The sequence below is a fragment of the Macaca nemestrina genome, chromosome 1 (genome assembly GCF_043159975.1).
Source record: "Macaca nemestrina isolate mMacNem1 chromosome 1, mMacNem.hap1, whole genome shotgun sequence".
In the NCBI taxonomy this organism is placed as follows: Eukaryota; Metazoa; Chordata; class Mammalia; order Primates; family Cercopithecidae; genus Macaca; species Macaca nemestrina.
The window spans coordinates 209,981,326-209,995,539 of record NC_092125.1 but is presented as its reverse complement, the minus strand read 5'-3'; the positions used below and the strand labels follow the sequence as shown (position 1 = coordinate 209,995,539).

At 51.5% G+C, this 14,214-nt stretch overlaps 1 protein-coding gene across 1 annotated transcript in view; it reads right to left on the bottom strand.

Annotated features, from left to right (window-relative positions):
• Window positions 1-327: 327 nt before the first annotated feature.
• The window catches only part of LOC105494442 (myomesin 3), a 59,738-nt gene continuing 45,851 nt past the window's right edge, over window positions 328-14,214 (bottom strand). The window contains exons 26-37 of the mRNA XM_011762852.2: window positions 13,138-13,282; window positions 12,913-12,972; window positions 12,147-12,214; window positions 10,740-10,850; window positions 8,922-9,009; window positions 8,341-8,379; window positions 7,976-8,084; window positions 6,552-6,715; window positions 5,880-5,916; window positions 5,669-5,691; window positions 3,507-3,562; window positions 328-1,906 (exon numbers count right to left, since the gene is read on the bottom strand). Of these exons, the coding sequence (XP_011761154.2) occupies window positions 1,643-1,906; window positions 3,507-3,562; window positions 5,669-5,691; window positions 5,880-5,916; window positions 6,552-6,715; window positions 7,976-8,084; window positions 8,341-8,379; window positions 8,922-9,009; window positions 10,740-10,850; window positions 12,147-12,214; window positions 12,913-12,972; window positions 13,138-13,282 (1,164 nt within the window). The 3' untranslated portion in view covers window positions 328-1,642. The remainder of the gene's footprint in view (window positions 1,907-3,506; window positions 3,563-5,668; window positions 5,692-5,879; window positions 5,917-6,551; window positions 6,716-7,975; window positions 8,085-8,340; window positions 8,380-8,921; window positions 9,010-10,739; window positions 10,851-12,146; window positions 12,215-12,912; window positions 12,973-13,137; window positions 13,283-14,214) is intronic.

Below are 14,214 nucleotides of genomic sequence, written 5' to 3'. Positions count from 1 at the left end.
GGAAACTGAGGCCCAGAAAAGGAAAAGTGTTGTGCAGGATCACACAGCGAGTGGGTGGTAGAGGGATGCTTCAAACCAGTGGTGTTTGCCTCCAAGATCTGCGTGATTCCCCAAACTCCAGTCAGGTCTCCCTGGTCCCCACTGCTCCCTGCAGAGGTCTCATCAAACGCCTGGCCTGCCTGCACCATACAGCCTGGTAGGTGAGCCGCTGGGGAAATACGTTACCCACCAGGCCTTGATACGTGCAGAGGTGGGGGATGTAGGGGTGACTCACGTTATCCTTCAGTTCAGAAGTCATTTCAGAAATCAGAGGCAGATGTTACTTCATGGTGTTGGAAGTGTTTATTTTCTCCTCTATGATTTCCAGAGTTTTCCAAAATTTTACAACAAACATCTATAATTTTATGAACTCTCCCCATCTTATTTTTAAAAAGAAAGAAGTTGGGGGGCAGAGAAATGCCCAGCTCAGTACTGAGATCCATCAGGTGAGGCCAGTCGGTATCTGTCACACCAGGCAGAGGCCCTGTGCTGGAAGCCCTGGAGGTTACCAGCTCCAAGCCTGGTATCCAAGGCCACCTGGGCAGGCTCAGCCTCCTCCTTTCCTTTCCTTCCACCAGACCCTGCTCCTGAGATGTCCTTCTCCCATTACCACCACAAAACCGGACCAATTTTTCAGGGCCCAACACCAATTCTGCTAATTTTTTTGGGGGGGCTCAATCTTGGCTCATCACAACCTCCACCTCCCAGGTTCAAGGGATTCTCCCACCTCGGCCTTCTGAATAGCAGGGATTACAGGCGCCTGCCACCACGCCCGGCTAATTTTTGTATTTTTAGTAGAGATGAGGTTTCGCCGTGTTGGCTAGGCTGGTCTTGAACTCCTGACCTCAGGCCCACCTTGACCTCCCAAAGTGCTGGAATTACAGGCGTGAGCCACCTTGCCCAGCCTGGATGAAGGTGTTTTAAAAGCCCTACCTCCCCGTATTGGGACGACCCTCTGGTCTCCCTCCTTGGACCACTGGCAGCACTTTCCTTGGACCTGCTTTATAATCTTTACCATGTCCTGCTTTGTCCTGGAGTTGCTTGCGCCCAGGTCTGTTTCTCCCACTGGACTGAGGCCTCTTTGCAAGTGGAGCCTGCTTATCAGTTGCCTTTGTATTTCCAGCTCCCTCCATAGCCTCCCACATGCTAGACTTCACATGAATGTCTGTTGAACTTAGGTGAATTGAAACTATGGGATCCTAAAAGAGGGGTGTGATGTATCAGTTTATGGCAGGGCTCATGACCCCTGGCACTTTTGACATCTGGGGTCGGATAATTCTACGTAGTGGGAGCTGCAGTGTTTAGCAGCGTACCTGACCTCTACCTATCAGATGCCAGTACTGTTAGATAGCCCCAGTGCATCCGGGTCTCCTACTTCAGGTCCAGGGTTCATCCCGCTCTCCTGGAGGCCACTCAGGACCCCAGAAAGATTTTTGCTTCTCCACTTTGGTGCATCCGCTCCACCCCCACCCCTCACATCCTGGGTTCTATCTTGTCCCCTTTCCTTCTGCCCCACCCCTGTAGCCTGTGCCAGGCTGTGACCCACTGATTGTCCCTACTGGTCCATGCAGACTAGACTCAGACTGTGCCCAGACACACGCTGTCACATGCTCTTCAGCTCCTTGGGCTCGTCCCCGTGCTTGAACACACTGATGGTGACCTGGCCTGTCTCGGAGCCATACTTGTTCTTGACAAAGACTCCGTAGCGGCCACTGTCATCACTGTTGACCTTCTCAATGGTGATGGTGACCTCTGACCCCCTCACTTCCATGCGGTATCGGTCAAGGAAGGTGACAGGCTGGTCATTCTTCAGCCAAGAGATTTCAGGGGTGGGGTCTCCTGAGATGACGCAAGTCAAGCACAGGGTCTGTTTGAAAAGACAGGAAGGGAACAGTTTCACCTGCTTATAACTTGAACTTAGCATTCACTTTCATGCCTCCAGAGAGCTCCCAGCTTAGGCTGCTCCCTGTAATAGCTCAGTACATGTGTTTTATTGTAATTTATAAAGGGGAGAGATTTTATTTTAACCCCACATCCTTCATCCTCAACCTTTTATTTTGAGATGGAGTCTCATTCCGTCACCCAGGCTGGAGTGCAGTGGCACGATCTCGGCTCACTGCAACCTTTGCTTCCCAGGGTCAAGCGATTCTCGTGCCTTAGCCTCCCGAGTAGCTGGGATTACAGATGCCCACCATCAAGCCCGGCTAATTTTTTTTTTTTTTTTTTTTTTGAGACAGAGTTTCATCTTGTTGCCCAGGCTGGAGTGCAATGGCACGATCTCGGCTCACCGCAACCTCTGCCTCCCAGGTTCAAGTGATTCTCCTGCCTCAGCCTCCCTAGTAGCTGGGATTACAGGCGCCCACCACCAAGCCCGGCCAATTTTGTATTTTTAGTAGAAACAGGGTTTCTCCATGTTGGTCAGGCTGGTCTCAAACTCCCGACCTCAGGTGATCCGCCCGCCTTGGCCTCTCAAAGTGCTGGGATTACAGGCATGAGTCCCCGCGCCCGGCCATTTTTGTATTTTTAGTAGAGACAGGGTTTCGCCATGTTGGCCAGGCTGGTCTCAAACTCCTGACCTCAGGTGATCTGCCTGCCTCAGCCTCCCAAAGTGTTAGGATTACAGGCGTGAGCCACTGCGCCCGGCCCTTCTCAACCTTTCTTTAGGAATACTTACTCATTAGAATCTCAGATCATAATTACTCTGGCAATTCATCGGCCCCAGAACGGCCTTTGGTTTGTTTTATTGATTTTTGTAATATATATGTCACTATGATTTTATCATGCAAGCAAGATTATATTGCTTGAGTGCATAGATTTATGAATTAAAATAGAAAATTACTGGACAAGCTCTAGTGCAGAACACTATAATGTAATTATTAAACACACAGGCTCTGGAGTTGGGCTTCCTGGGTGTGAATCTCACCTCTGCCCCTTCAAGCTGTGTGACCTTAGGTCTCTTAACCTGGGTTAAGGGACTCTGGGTTTCCTCAGCTATAAAGTATGATTAGTAATAAATAAAACCCTATTTCATGTGATTGCCTTGATGGTTAAATAAGCTAAAAAAGATAACATACATGGAATCGTGCCTGGCACAAAGTAAGCACCATCAACAAGTCAGCAATTGTTTTCAGGAACACTAGATTTGCATAAGTAAGTTCAATCCTAGACGGGCTTTTAGGAATCTCCCAGTAGACATTTCTTGGGGACACTGAAGTCCACAGGCAGAAGTCTAGGATGCCCAGGGCTGTCTAGACAGATGGAGTTAGAACTAGGTCAAGCACCCACTGTGGGCTGACACCAGGCCCAGTGGCTTTCCTTTGTACCACATGTGATCAGTGAGGTGTGGTCACTTCTTTGGCCACTCTTTGGCTTTGAATCCACGGCGCTGCATTGTTTTGTGATCTGTGGTGGATGCATGAAGGAACACAGAGTGGGACTGCTGGCTGTGGGCCGGGAAGGGTCAGTACCTTATCCTCCATGATCGTGGCCACATCCGGCAGACCCCTCACCACTTTGGCACGATCTGGAAGGGAAAAAACAGATCCTGGTGACAAATCTTTCTCTGCCAGCCGCTTCCCAGAAGTTTCATAGAGTTGAGGTTTATTTTTAAGCAAGGCTTCTTTATTTTTCTTTTTCTTTTTCTATTTTCATTATTTTGGATGGAAATCTTTTTTAATTTTTATTTTCAAAGTTAATTTTTTGAGATAGGGTCTTGCTCTGTTGCCCAGGGTGGAGCGCAGCAGCACGATCTCAGCTCACTGCAACTTCTGCTTTCTGGGCTCAAGCAATCCTTCCCGCTCAGCCTCCTGAGCAGCTGCGACTACAGGCATGCACCAGCACGCCTGGCTAATTTTTATATTTTTTGTATTTATATTTTTTGTATTTTTATATTTTTTATATTTTTGTAGAGACGGGGTTTCACCATGTTGCCCAGGCTGGTCTTGAACTGCTGGGCTCAAGCAATCCTCCTGCCTTGGCCTCCTAAAGTGCTGGGATTATAGGCATGAGCCGCCACACCTGACCTTGGATGGAAATCTCTAGAACTGTATTACATGCTTCCTTGTATTCGTAAGTAGAATATATGGGACGTAGTGTGTTTCTGACACTGATCTGAGGTCATTTGCTATGATTGGTGGTACCTGGAGGTGACCATGAGATGCTCCTGCCCTCAAGAATCAGGAAGAAGGTAAGTGGGACTACTCTGAGACTTCAACTGGCAAAATCCACACAACGGGTGTGACCAACAAGATCAGAGAAAGCGAGACAGAAGCTTTTGGGACACTTTGAACCGGATCAAGCAAAGGACCTGGTGGCCATTGTGGGTGACCAGGAAGAGTGTGGTCATCAACCACTAAGCAGAAACCTGATCTACTCCTCATGGTGGGAAGCTGTGGGAACAGCACGGGTGGTCAGCACGGCCTAGACCAGAGATCAGGGATGTGCAAAGAGCCCGATGCGGATGGCATCTGTCCAGTGGGTGAAAAGGGAGCGGGACCCTGGATGGGGAGGGGAAGGCCCCACAGATGGATGCAGTTGTGGGCAGAAAGTGTCACCAGCCCTTCAGAGCTGGATGAAATGATCATTTCCTTCAGCTCTGATTCCACACACCCCAGCAATCCAGTATTGGTGAATTCAGCTTTCCTCTATTAGGGTCCTGCACGGGGCTTCTGTTCAGGATGTGGCATTCCACGATGGGCAGGGACATTCTCACTGGGTGAACGATTAGATTCGTGGTACAAGAGCCTCCTCCTGGCCTGAGGCTGGTCTTGGGCTGTGCTCCCTCCACCGAGGCACCCCTCAGCTCCCTGCAGGAGCTTCTCGCTGCATGGCCACTTATACCCCTCAATTGCCCCTTCCTGATAACAGCTATGAGCCTGAGGCCTGCACTTCCTGTCAAGTGGGGACGCTTGGGGACAGTGATGCCATGCAGAGCGAATTATCCCCTCCCACACATGGCCTCAAGCTGGCGGTGTGAGTTTTCTTGTCTGTTCTTAGAGCTGTGCTATCTCCTTCTATGACCACACCTGTGCTCTGCTGCCTGCCCAGGTCTCTCCCTCACTGAAATCCTTACTCCTCATCTGCTGGGCCAGTGAGAGCAGACAGCCAGACTCCCACCACCAGGCTGCTTAGAATTGGCTTGGCTTGGAGGGCTGATGAATGGGACAAGCTTGAGCTCATGGACTTGGTAGTGGCTCCCCCAGTGCCCCAGAGGCCGGGCTGTGTGCCTCTGGGTTTGGGGCTTCATTCTGGTTTCAATAAGACTCTAATGCCTCGAGAGCCATAGCTTCAGCTTTAAAGTCGCCCTGTCCCCACAGATCACTCAGGAAGGCCTGCCCAGCCTCATCCCTGTCTGTCCCCTCCTTTTTGGTCCCACCAATGTTGTCCATGTGCCTGTGAGAACCAGGCTCGCGCTGGGCGCTTCCACAACACAATCCCAGGTGTCCTTGGATTCTGTCTCTGTCCTGCCCAGGTCTTCCCTGCAGCTCTGTAAGACCCCAGAGCCCCAGAGCCCCAGAGACCGTGTCTCCACTGTGGAACGAGGCCTTCAGCAGCCCACCAAGACGCTTGAGCTTCTGGGAAGTTTCCCCAAATTCAGAAACAAAAACGACAAAAATATCGGCAGACTTACTCTTCTCGATGATGGCCAAGGCTCTGAAAAACAAATGGGAACCAGGTGTGACAGTCCACTTGGTAAAGGACAGTCCAGCCCAGGTGGAGGTGAGGGGTGATGAGGGAAATGTGGAGCTGGCTGGGGCTCCCGGAAAGGAGTTGTGAGCCTAGTTCATGCCACACCCTGGAGGGGCCTATAATTCACACTGAGAAACGTAGAGGAAACTTACTTCAGTCTCTGGTGTTCAGCCATGGCATCCTCAAAAGCTGTAAGAAGGACAGAGGAGAAAGGGGGCCATCAGGGCCTCTGCTGTCCAACAGTGGGGACAGGGTGACCCTGGGAGCAGAGCTTATCCCTGCCTGTCCTCCACTCTCCTCCCCATGCTGACGTTCTTTTGGGGCAGTGGCAGGACTGGGTGGGAGGGTAGGCGTCCCCTCAAAAGACCATGGGATTTTCTTTTTTCTTTCTTTTTATTTTGTTAAAAAAATTTTTAAATCTTTCTTTCCTTAACGCCTATCCCAGAGTAATCTTTATTATTATTCTTTTATTTTTTGAGACAAGATCTCACTCTGTTGCCCAGTCTGGAGTACAGTGGTGTGATCATAGCTCATTGCAGCCTCTCTCTCCTGGGCTCAAGCAATCCTCCTGCTTCAGCCTCCCAGGTAGCTGGGAATATAGGCACGCGTCACCATGCCCAGCTAAATTATTTTTTTTTTTTGTAGAGATGTTGCCCAGGCTTGTTTCACTATGTTGCCCAGACTGGCCTCAAACTCCAGAGCTCAAGCGATCCTTCCACTTCAGCCTCCCAAAGTGCTGGGATTACAGGACTGACCCAGTGTGCCCAGCCTGTTCATGGGCTTTTCTAAGCAGGTTTCTCTGCAGACATAGGTGGGTGGCTCACCTTGCCCTGAGAGATCTGTTGAGAGCTGCCGGAATTCCTTCCCTGCAGCTATTTCCAGAGTGTATTTGCCCTTGTCTGAGTCTTTGGGGTCCAGGATGTGAAGCCAGATCTCATCCAGGGTGGTGCCCGTCCTTATCCGATCACCACTCTCCAGACGTTTGTCTCTGAATGTGAGGGTGGAGAAATGGTTAAGGCTGCCTGTCTGCAGGTCAACAGATACCCCTGCCCCAAAATCCTCTCCTGTGGTTTTGTTTCAAGATCCGTGGGCTATGGGTGGTGACCATTCATGAGGCACCAGATAAATATCCATTCACTTATTCATTATTCAACCCTTCATTCATCATTCAATACTGCATTCATTCATTCATTCATTCACCAGTTCTTGTGGCATGACAACTGTGTGTCAGTGCTGAATCCGCATTTGTGATGCATGCCACAGGCAGGGACCCTAAGGAAATGGTGCTCCAGGGTCCGTGACTGCCATTTCCCTCACCCTCAGGAGCCAACTTCCTTACCTCTTTATTCTCCTTTTAAACTCTCCCAGGCCTTCTTCCCACAAGCACTCTAACCTTTAGAAACCACATAAGGTGAAACTTTTCCCCTTCTTTACTTAAATTTCATTCCTAGAGACACTGTCCTCTGTTCCCAGTGTTGTGTTGCAGAGGTGACACCTCTGTGCTTAGTCACAGGGCTGAGAAACTCTGGCTAGGGGAGGAACCTATTGTCCTGAAATTCCATCTGGCCTCGGCTCTCACTCATTTGACAACCTTGACCAAATCAGTCAAGCCTTCTCCACAGAATGGGTGCAGTCATGTCTGCTCCACAAGGCTGAGGCATGCATCTGATACAAAGCACTGGGAAAACTCTGCTCTTGGATTATCTGGGGTCACTCAGAGAGTGGCTAAGTCTCTGTGGGTACCTCATCTATCCTGCCTTCAAGCCCTGGCTCTCAGTTAGTGGCCAGCCCTGCAGACCCTTTTCCTGCATGTTTCCCCTAAGCCTGGCTGACCAAATTTGCTAAGGCTGCAGAGGCCCACAAGGATGCCCTGACCCACCTGACCACTTGGCTCTTCTTCGTCCCTGCATCCCTTTCTCCCCCAGTTCCCAGCTGCTCCTCAGAGACTGATCCTGTTGTGGCCATAGAGTTTCCAGAAAAATGTTGTCCCACCAAGGTTCCCACCTTCGCTGGGGGATCTTGGCAAAGCCTTTCTACTCCTCCCACTGCTAATCTTTATCCTCAACTCCTTCTGTGGACAGCAAGACCAGGAAGAGACCCTGTCTCTGCCAACCACTGGGACTGAGCTCTGCTTGGAGAACCTGGCTCTGCTTGGAGGACCGGGCAGGGAGAAGGGAGGGAGGCCCCCGTGGGTCAGGTGCTGAATCCTTTCCAGCCTGGCTGGGGCTCTGGGGCAAGGCGGACCTACTTGTGGAACCAGGTGGTTTTCATGTACTCCACGTTGTAGTACTTGACCTTGCTGAAGATCCGGATCCCTTCCTCGGTCCCCTGGATTTTCAGTGGAGTTGCAGAGAGGGCTGGGGAGACAGAGGAGAAGGATGAGTCTTCCTTGAGGCCATTTAGGCATCAGATTTGGGGGCCAGCTTGTCTGACTCTGCCCTGGGGGGTGGGTAGGTGCTGTAGGGGAAATGCAGTGCTGTGAAGAGGCAGGATTTTCTCTTCAGTGTTTGAGGTTGGAAACTAAACCCACCCCCAATAGCCAAGGCCAGTGTTAGGCTGCTTGGAGGCTGTTGGACATCAGGGCAGGGCTGGGCAAAGAGGCAAGCTGCTTACCACCAATCCTTCCCAGCTCAGTGAAGATGGCATCCAGGGCTGGAGGGAGACAGAGAGAAGGGTTAGCTGGCATAGGGCTCCCCTAGGGATGTGCTAGGAGTGGGGACATCCTTGAAAAAGGCTGGTGGAGCCCATGAGCTGCTCTCGGGGGGACAGGCAGCTCTGTAGGATGACTCTCATAGTTTGGGGATAGGAAGGGGTTCAGGGCACTCGGCGGTGGGGTGGGGAGAAGGGCACTATGGATGGAGGACAAACATGCAAACCTGACAGTTTTTTGCAGGTTGAGCCAATCAGCCTGATAAGGAGCCTGGGCCCACTGTGGGACGAAGGAGTGAACTCAGGCTTTGGGTCTCCAAGCCTGGACTCACTGTGGTATACTGTGGTGAACACGGGCATCAGAGTCACACTGACCTGGCTCCTGCCACTGACTAGCTGTGGAATCTTGGGCTAGTCACTTACTCTCTTTGTGCCTCAATTTCTCCAAGTGACATGGGGATCCCATAAATCTTACTGCACAGATCACATCACAGTCTGCTCCACTGTGCTCCCTCCACAGCCCCTGACCTGTCGCCAGCTCCTACCGTCACCCGTGAGGTCCAATATGGTGTCGTCCTCCCCTCGATCGTCAGAAACCATCGCTCTGTAAATTCCCTTGTCCTTTTTGGACAACTGGAAAGAAGGATGAGCGTGTGGTGTCAGCATGGGCTTCAGAAGGAGAGATGGCTACCACATCAGGAAGCCTGGGCTCCAGGCCTGCCCCTCACTCTCTGTGTGACCTCAGGTAAGACCCTTCTCCTCCCTGGGCCTCCGTTTACTTATCTGGGCTGGGTGAGCCCTAAGGCTCCTTTCAGCTCCAGAGCCCTTGGATTCCTAGCTCGGGGTTGGTCTGGGCCTGGGGAAGGGGTGGAGTAGGGGGAGTTGAGGGCAGAACCAGACACCTTCATTTGCATTCACAGGCGGCTGATCTGAGCACCACACAGTGAGCCTCACTTTGCAGAGCTTGTCTGGGCCTGGCCCACCTTTCACTCCCTGGGGGCTCCTGGATGGAGGGACCCCCACCACCTGCAGTTCCCCAAGAGGAAGCATGTTTTCTCCTGCCCAGGACAAGGGGGTTCTCTTGGCCCATGTTTTTCAGCCCCAAGTTAAGTCTGAACAAACACTCAGCTAAGCAAGAACCTGAGTTGTGCTTTCAAGGCAAGGTCCAGAGATCAGAAGTGACCTCTCATTACACAGCACCTTCCTTCAGTCCCTCACCTCTCAATACTTCGCAGCAGGACCATCTCCACACAGTGGGGTTGGGGCAGGATCCAAGACAGAGGCAGCTCTTAACCTGAGGATTGAGGTGCTGAGCCCCAAAAATCCTCTCTTATGTCCTCGCCATCCCAGGAAGGCTCCAAGGTCTCAGCCAAACCCAGAGTGGGTGGCTGGAGTGGCTTCTGACCCCACCCTCTAGCCTTATGTCTTTATACTGAGACTCTCTGAGCCTCAGTTTACTCATCAGTAAAATCACGGTATCATCCTTGCCCTGCCTGTGTGCTACAGCTGCTGTGGGGATCAAGGGAGGTAACTCTTAGGAGGCCAGAAACTTTGCACCAATGGGACTGATGATTATACTAAAACTCCGTAACTATGAAGCACCTACTTGGTGCCACAGCCTGTCTGAGGAACTTGCACAGTGGTGGCAAAGGCTGACTTGGCATCAGCCTGGCCAGGATTTGGGAGAAGACCTTGAAATCATTGTTTTCTTCCTAGTCAGCAAACCTCTGTTTGCCCCAGTCCTCCTGGGCACCCAGTGAGGCCACAGACATCAGCAGCAGGGCAGAAAAAGGTTGACGTTTAAGAGCAAGCCTTGTGTTTCTCTCTTAACCAGGCCACGGTCCGCCAAAGGCCATAGGGGAGGACTTGGGGGGAGAATTGAGCTCCAGGCCTGCTTTATTCTGCCCAGATCTGCCTCCCCTGGAGACATCCTTCCTGTCCCGAATCCTAGACTGCTGGGGCAGGAAGGAGGTGTTGAGAGAGCATCCCTTCCAACTCGCTCGGGTTGCAGATGAAAGCTGAGGTCAGAGAGGGACAGGGGCTAGCCCATGCCTGCACAGTCATTGGCAGGGCCAGTACTGGAGCTAAAGAAAAAAACCAGTAATACTGATTCTGTCTCTATTGAAAGTTTGGGGGTTTTAATAGTTTTTGTTTGCATTAATTTTGAGTTTTTAGAATATTGCATACAATATTATTTATCTTGATTACTGAGTTTTTTTGGTGCCCCTTAAATTTTGTACTCAGGGCTTCACTTGCCTCAACCTAGCCTCGGCCCTGCCTCTGACTCCCAGCCCAGAGCTCTTGGCCCTCCCTGGCTTGCAGCCAAAGGAGAAAGTGAGCCCTGAAGCTGGAGCCACACTTGCCTCTTCGATGCAGAGAAGTCCCGTTCCCGTCTCTGGGTCATACTGACCATCTGGCAGCTCTGCCCTCTGGAAGAACCACTGAAAGCGAGTCTCCTTCTTCGTGTTTGTCACCTGGGGAAGGTGGGGAATGAGGAGACTCTGTCAGGCTTGTTTCTTCTTGAGTCAAAACACACCTGTGCACACCTTCAGGCATCTCAGCCGAGTCCTTTCACAGACCATATGACTCCTCTGCTGGCTTCCAGACTCTGAATTCTTGCTAATGGTTTTCCCTCTGCCTTTTTTTTTTTTTTTTTTTTTTTTGAGACGGAGTCTTGCTCTGTTGCCCAGGCTGGAGTGCAGTGGCGCGATCTCGGCTCACTGCAAGCTCCGCCTCCCGGGTTCACGCCATTCTCCTGCCTCAGCCTCCCGAGTAGCTGGGACTACAGGCGCCCGCCACTGCGCCCGGCTAATTTTTTTCTATTTTTAGCAGAGACGGGGTTTCACCATGGTCTCGATCTCCTGACCTTGTGATCCGCCCGCCTCGGCCTCCCAAAGTGCTGGGATTACAGGCGTGAGCCACCGCGCCCGGCCTCCCTCTGCCTTTTGATCCCTGCCCTACTCTATTGTCCTTGTAAATGTTCATATGCTTCAGTTAAATGTCATCTCCTCCAGGAAGCCTTTTTTTTGAAGCACCCCATAGTCACCCCCCATCACAATTCATCAATTTCCTGCCCCATTCAGGTCAAGCATGAGTGATGCTGTTTTCCAGTGGTCCTGCCTTGACCATGGGCTCCCAAGACCCACAGAGACCACTTCATCATCTTTGTATGTTCAGGACCTTGCAGAGTGGCACGTAATAGATGCTCTGAGTTTACTGAATGGATATGCTTCTGGGAGAGCACCCACCCTCCCCTTCCCCAGTTATCTTAACAGGCCGAAGGGTGCTAAGAAGGACCTTAGGCTTTGGAGTCAGATAGACTGGGCTCTCCCTCTTACCGTGTGGCCTTGAGCTATTTCCCCATTTGTTTTCTCATCTATAAAGTGGGGATAGCAATGCCTATGTCACAGATGATTGTGAGGCGGATGAAATCATACTGTGAGTCTCTGAGCACAGGATAATCATAAACACAGGGAGAGCCCTCAACATACAAACGCTCGCAGGCTCCTAGACCTCCTGACCCCTCGGAACCCCTGCTGGAGCCACTAGGATCTCGTGCGAGGCTGGTCCACCTCACACTAATCCCACCCCATGGGCGCTGGGAAGGTGGGTTTGCTTTTTGGGTTACATGCAGTCTCCTCGGGGGTGTGTGCGATCAGCCAAGTACAGAGTGTGGAATTTAGGGGGCCAGGTGGGCAGGGACAACAACTGGGCTTGGGGATAAGCCACAGGTCTCCCCGCGCTGGGCCTGGGGGCAGGGCAGGACTTGCCTTGCACGTCAGCTGCACTTGGCAGTCCTCTGTGACCTTCCACTGCAACGGCTGCTCAAAATAGGGACCTGTGTGTGCAAAACAAATATGCCCACCGTCAGAGAGCCACGCTCAGCCAGGGTGCCACCTGTGTCCAGGCAGTGATGGGGGGAGGGGCAGTTAATGGCTATGGGCTTCTCAGATGCTGCCCCTGCCAGGGCTGGGACTGGGGTGAGGCATGGGTGGTGCTCAGGGTGCAAATTTCTTTCTTTTCTTTTCTTTCTTTTTTTTTTTTTTTGAGACAGAGTCTCGCTCTGTCGCGCAGGCCGGAGTGCAGTGGTGCAATCTCAGCTCATTGCAACCTCCGCCTCCCGGGTTCAAGGACTCTCGTGGCTCAGCCTCCTGAGTAGCTGGAATTACAGGCATGTGCCACCACGCCCGGCTAATTTTTGTATTTTTTGTAGAGATAGGATTTCACCATGTTGGCCAGCCTGCTCTTGAACTCCTGACCTCAAGTGATCTGCCCACCTTGGCCTCCCAAAGTGCTGGGATTACAGGCATCAGGCACTGTGTCTGGCTTCAGGGTGCAAAATTTGAGAGGGCTCAGCTCTCACCCTCAGGTCAGGCAAGAGCTATTTTGATCTGGCATTGGGACAGAACTGGACTGAATGGCAGTGGACATCCCTCGGGGTCCCAGCAGGGCTGGGGGTCCCATTAACCCCCAGTCCAGCATCTCTAGCACGAACCAGTGGCCAGGGAGTTTGAACTTCACTCCAGCAGCTCTTACCCTGTTTTCTCTTCCAGTCCCTTCTCTTAGCATCTGCCTGCCTCAGAAGTTTGTCAAAATCTGTGAACACAGAGGGAGGAACCAGCATGAGCCCAGAAGCGTGTGCGTCTGGAGAGGGGACATGGGGCAGCAGAAGGCGAGGGCTGTGCTCAGCAGACTGCAGAGCCGGGGACTCAGGGCTGCGAGGCAGGCCGGGTGTGCAGGGCGGGGCAGGGCGGGGCTGACCGTCATCCACCAGTGTCAAGGTAATCTGGTTTTTGGCTTTTCCGTCTTGGAGTTGAGCGGTGTACGACCCTTTGTCCTCCTCAGACAAGTTCTGGACGATCACTTCCACCAGGCCCTTCTCTCGGTCAAAATTGATTTTGCGGTTCTGAAAAGGACAAACTCCAGAGTCCTTTTCCTTGTTCTGGGAACTTTGTTGAGGGGCGCACATCAGGGTGTAGTGGGTTTGGGGGTGGTAAGCGCAGAGCTGTCAGCCTTCAGAGACTTGGGCGGGGTGTTGGGTAACCCTCTGCGGCTCCCCCCACACCCGGTCCCCTGGATACTTGAATAAGTTACAATTTTTTTGTTGTTGTTTTGTTTTCCTTGAGACAGTCTCACTCTGTTGCCCAGGCTGGGGTGCAGTGGCGCGATCAGTTACAATTTAATAATAAGCCCCCAACCCCCGCTGTGCCATGGTTTTGCCTGTTTTCTTTTCTTTTCTTTTCTTTTTTTTTTTTTTTTGAAACGGAGTCTCGCTCTGTCGCCCGGGCTGGAGTGCAGTGGCCGGATCTCAGCTCACTGCAAGCTCCGCCTCCCGGGTTCACGCCATTCTCCTGCCTCAGCCTCACGAGTAGCTGGGACTACAGGTGCCCGCCACCTCACCCGGCTAGTTTTTTGTATATTTTAGTAGAGACAGGGTTTCACCGTGTTAGCCAGGATGGTCTCGATCTCCTGACCTCGTGATCTGCCCGTCTCGGCCTCCCAAAGTACCGGGATTACAGGCGTGAGCCATTGTGCCTGACCACTTATTTTCTACTTCTTTTAAAATAGGAAAAACCCCATCGGCATGTGTAAAGGACATTGGGAAAAAAAGTACTCATGTACTTGCTACCCAGTATTAACACTCATTTACATTTTACCATATTCTAACAGTTTTTAAAATTTCATTTTCCTCATCTAGGTTCTTTCTCCCTCTGGCTTTATTTGTATGTATGATTTGGAGGAGTGATTTAATTTTGTTTTATTTTTCTATAGGGACAACTGATTGTCCCACCACTGAATACTAATGAGTCCAGACTTTGTAACACTTCCTATACCATG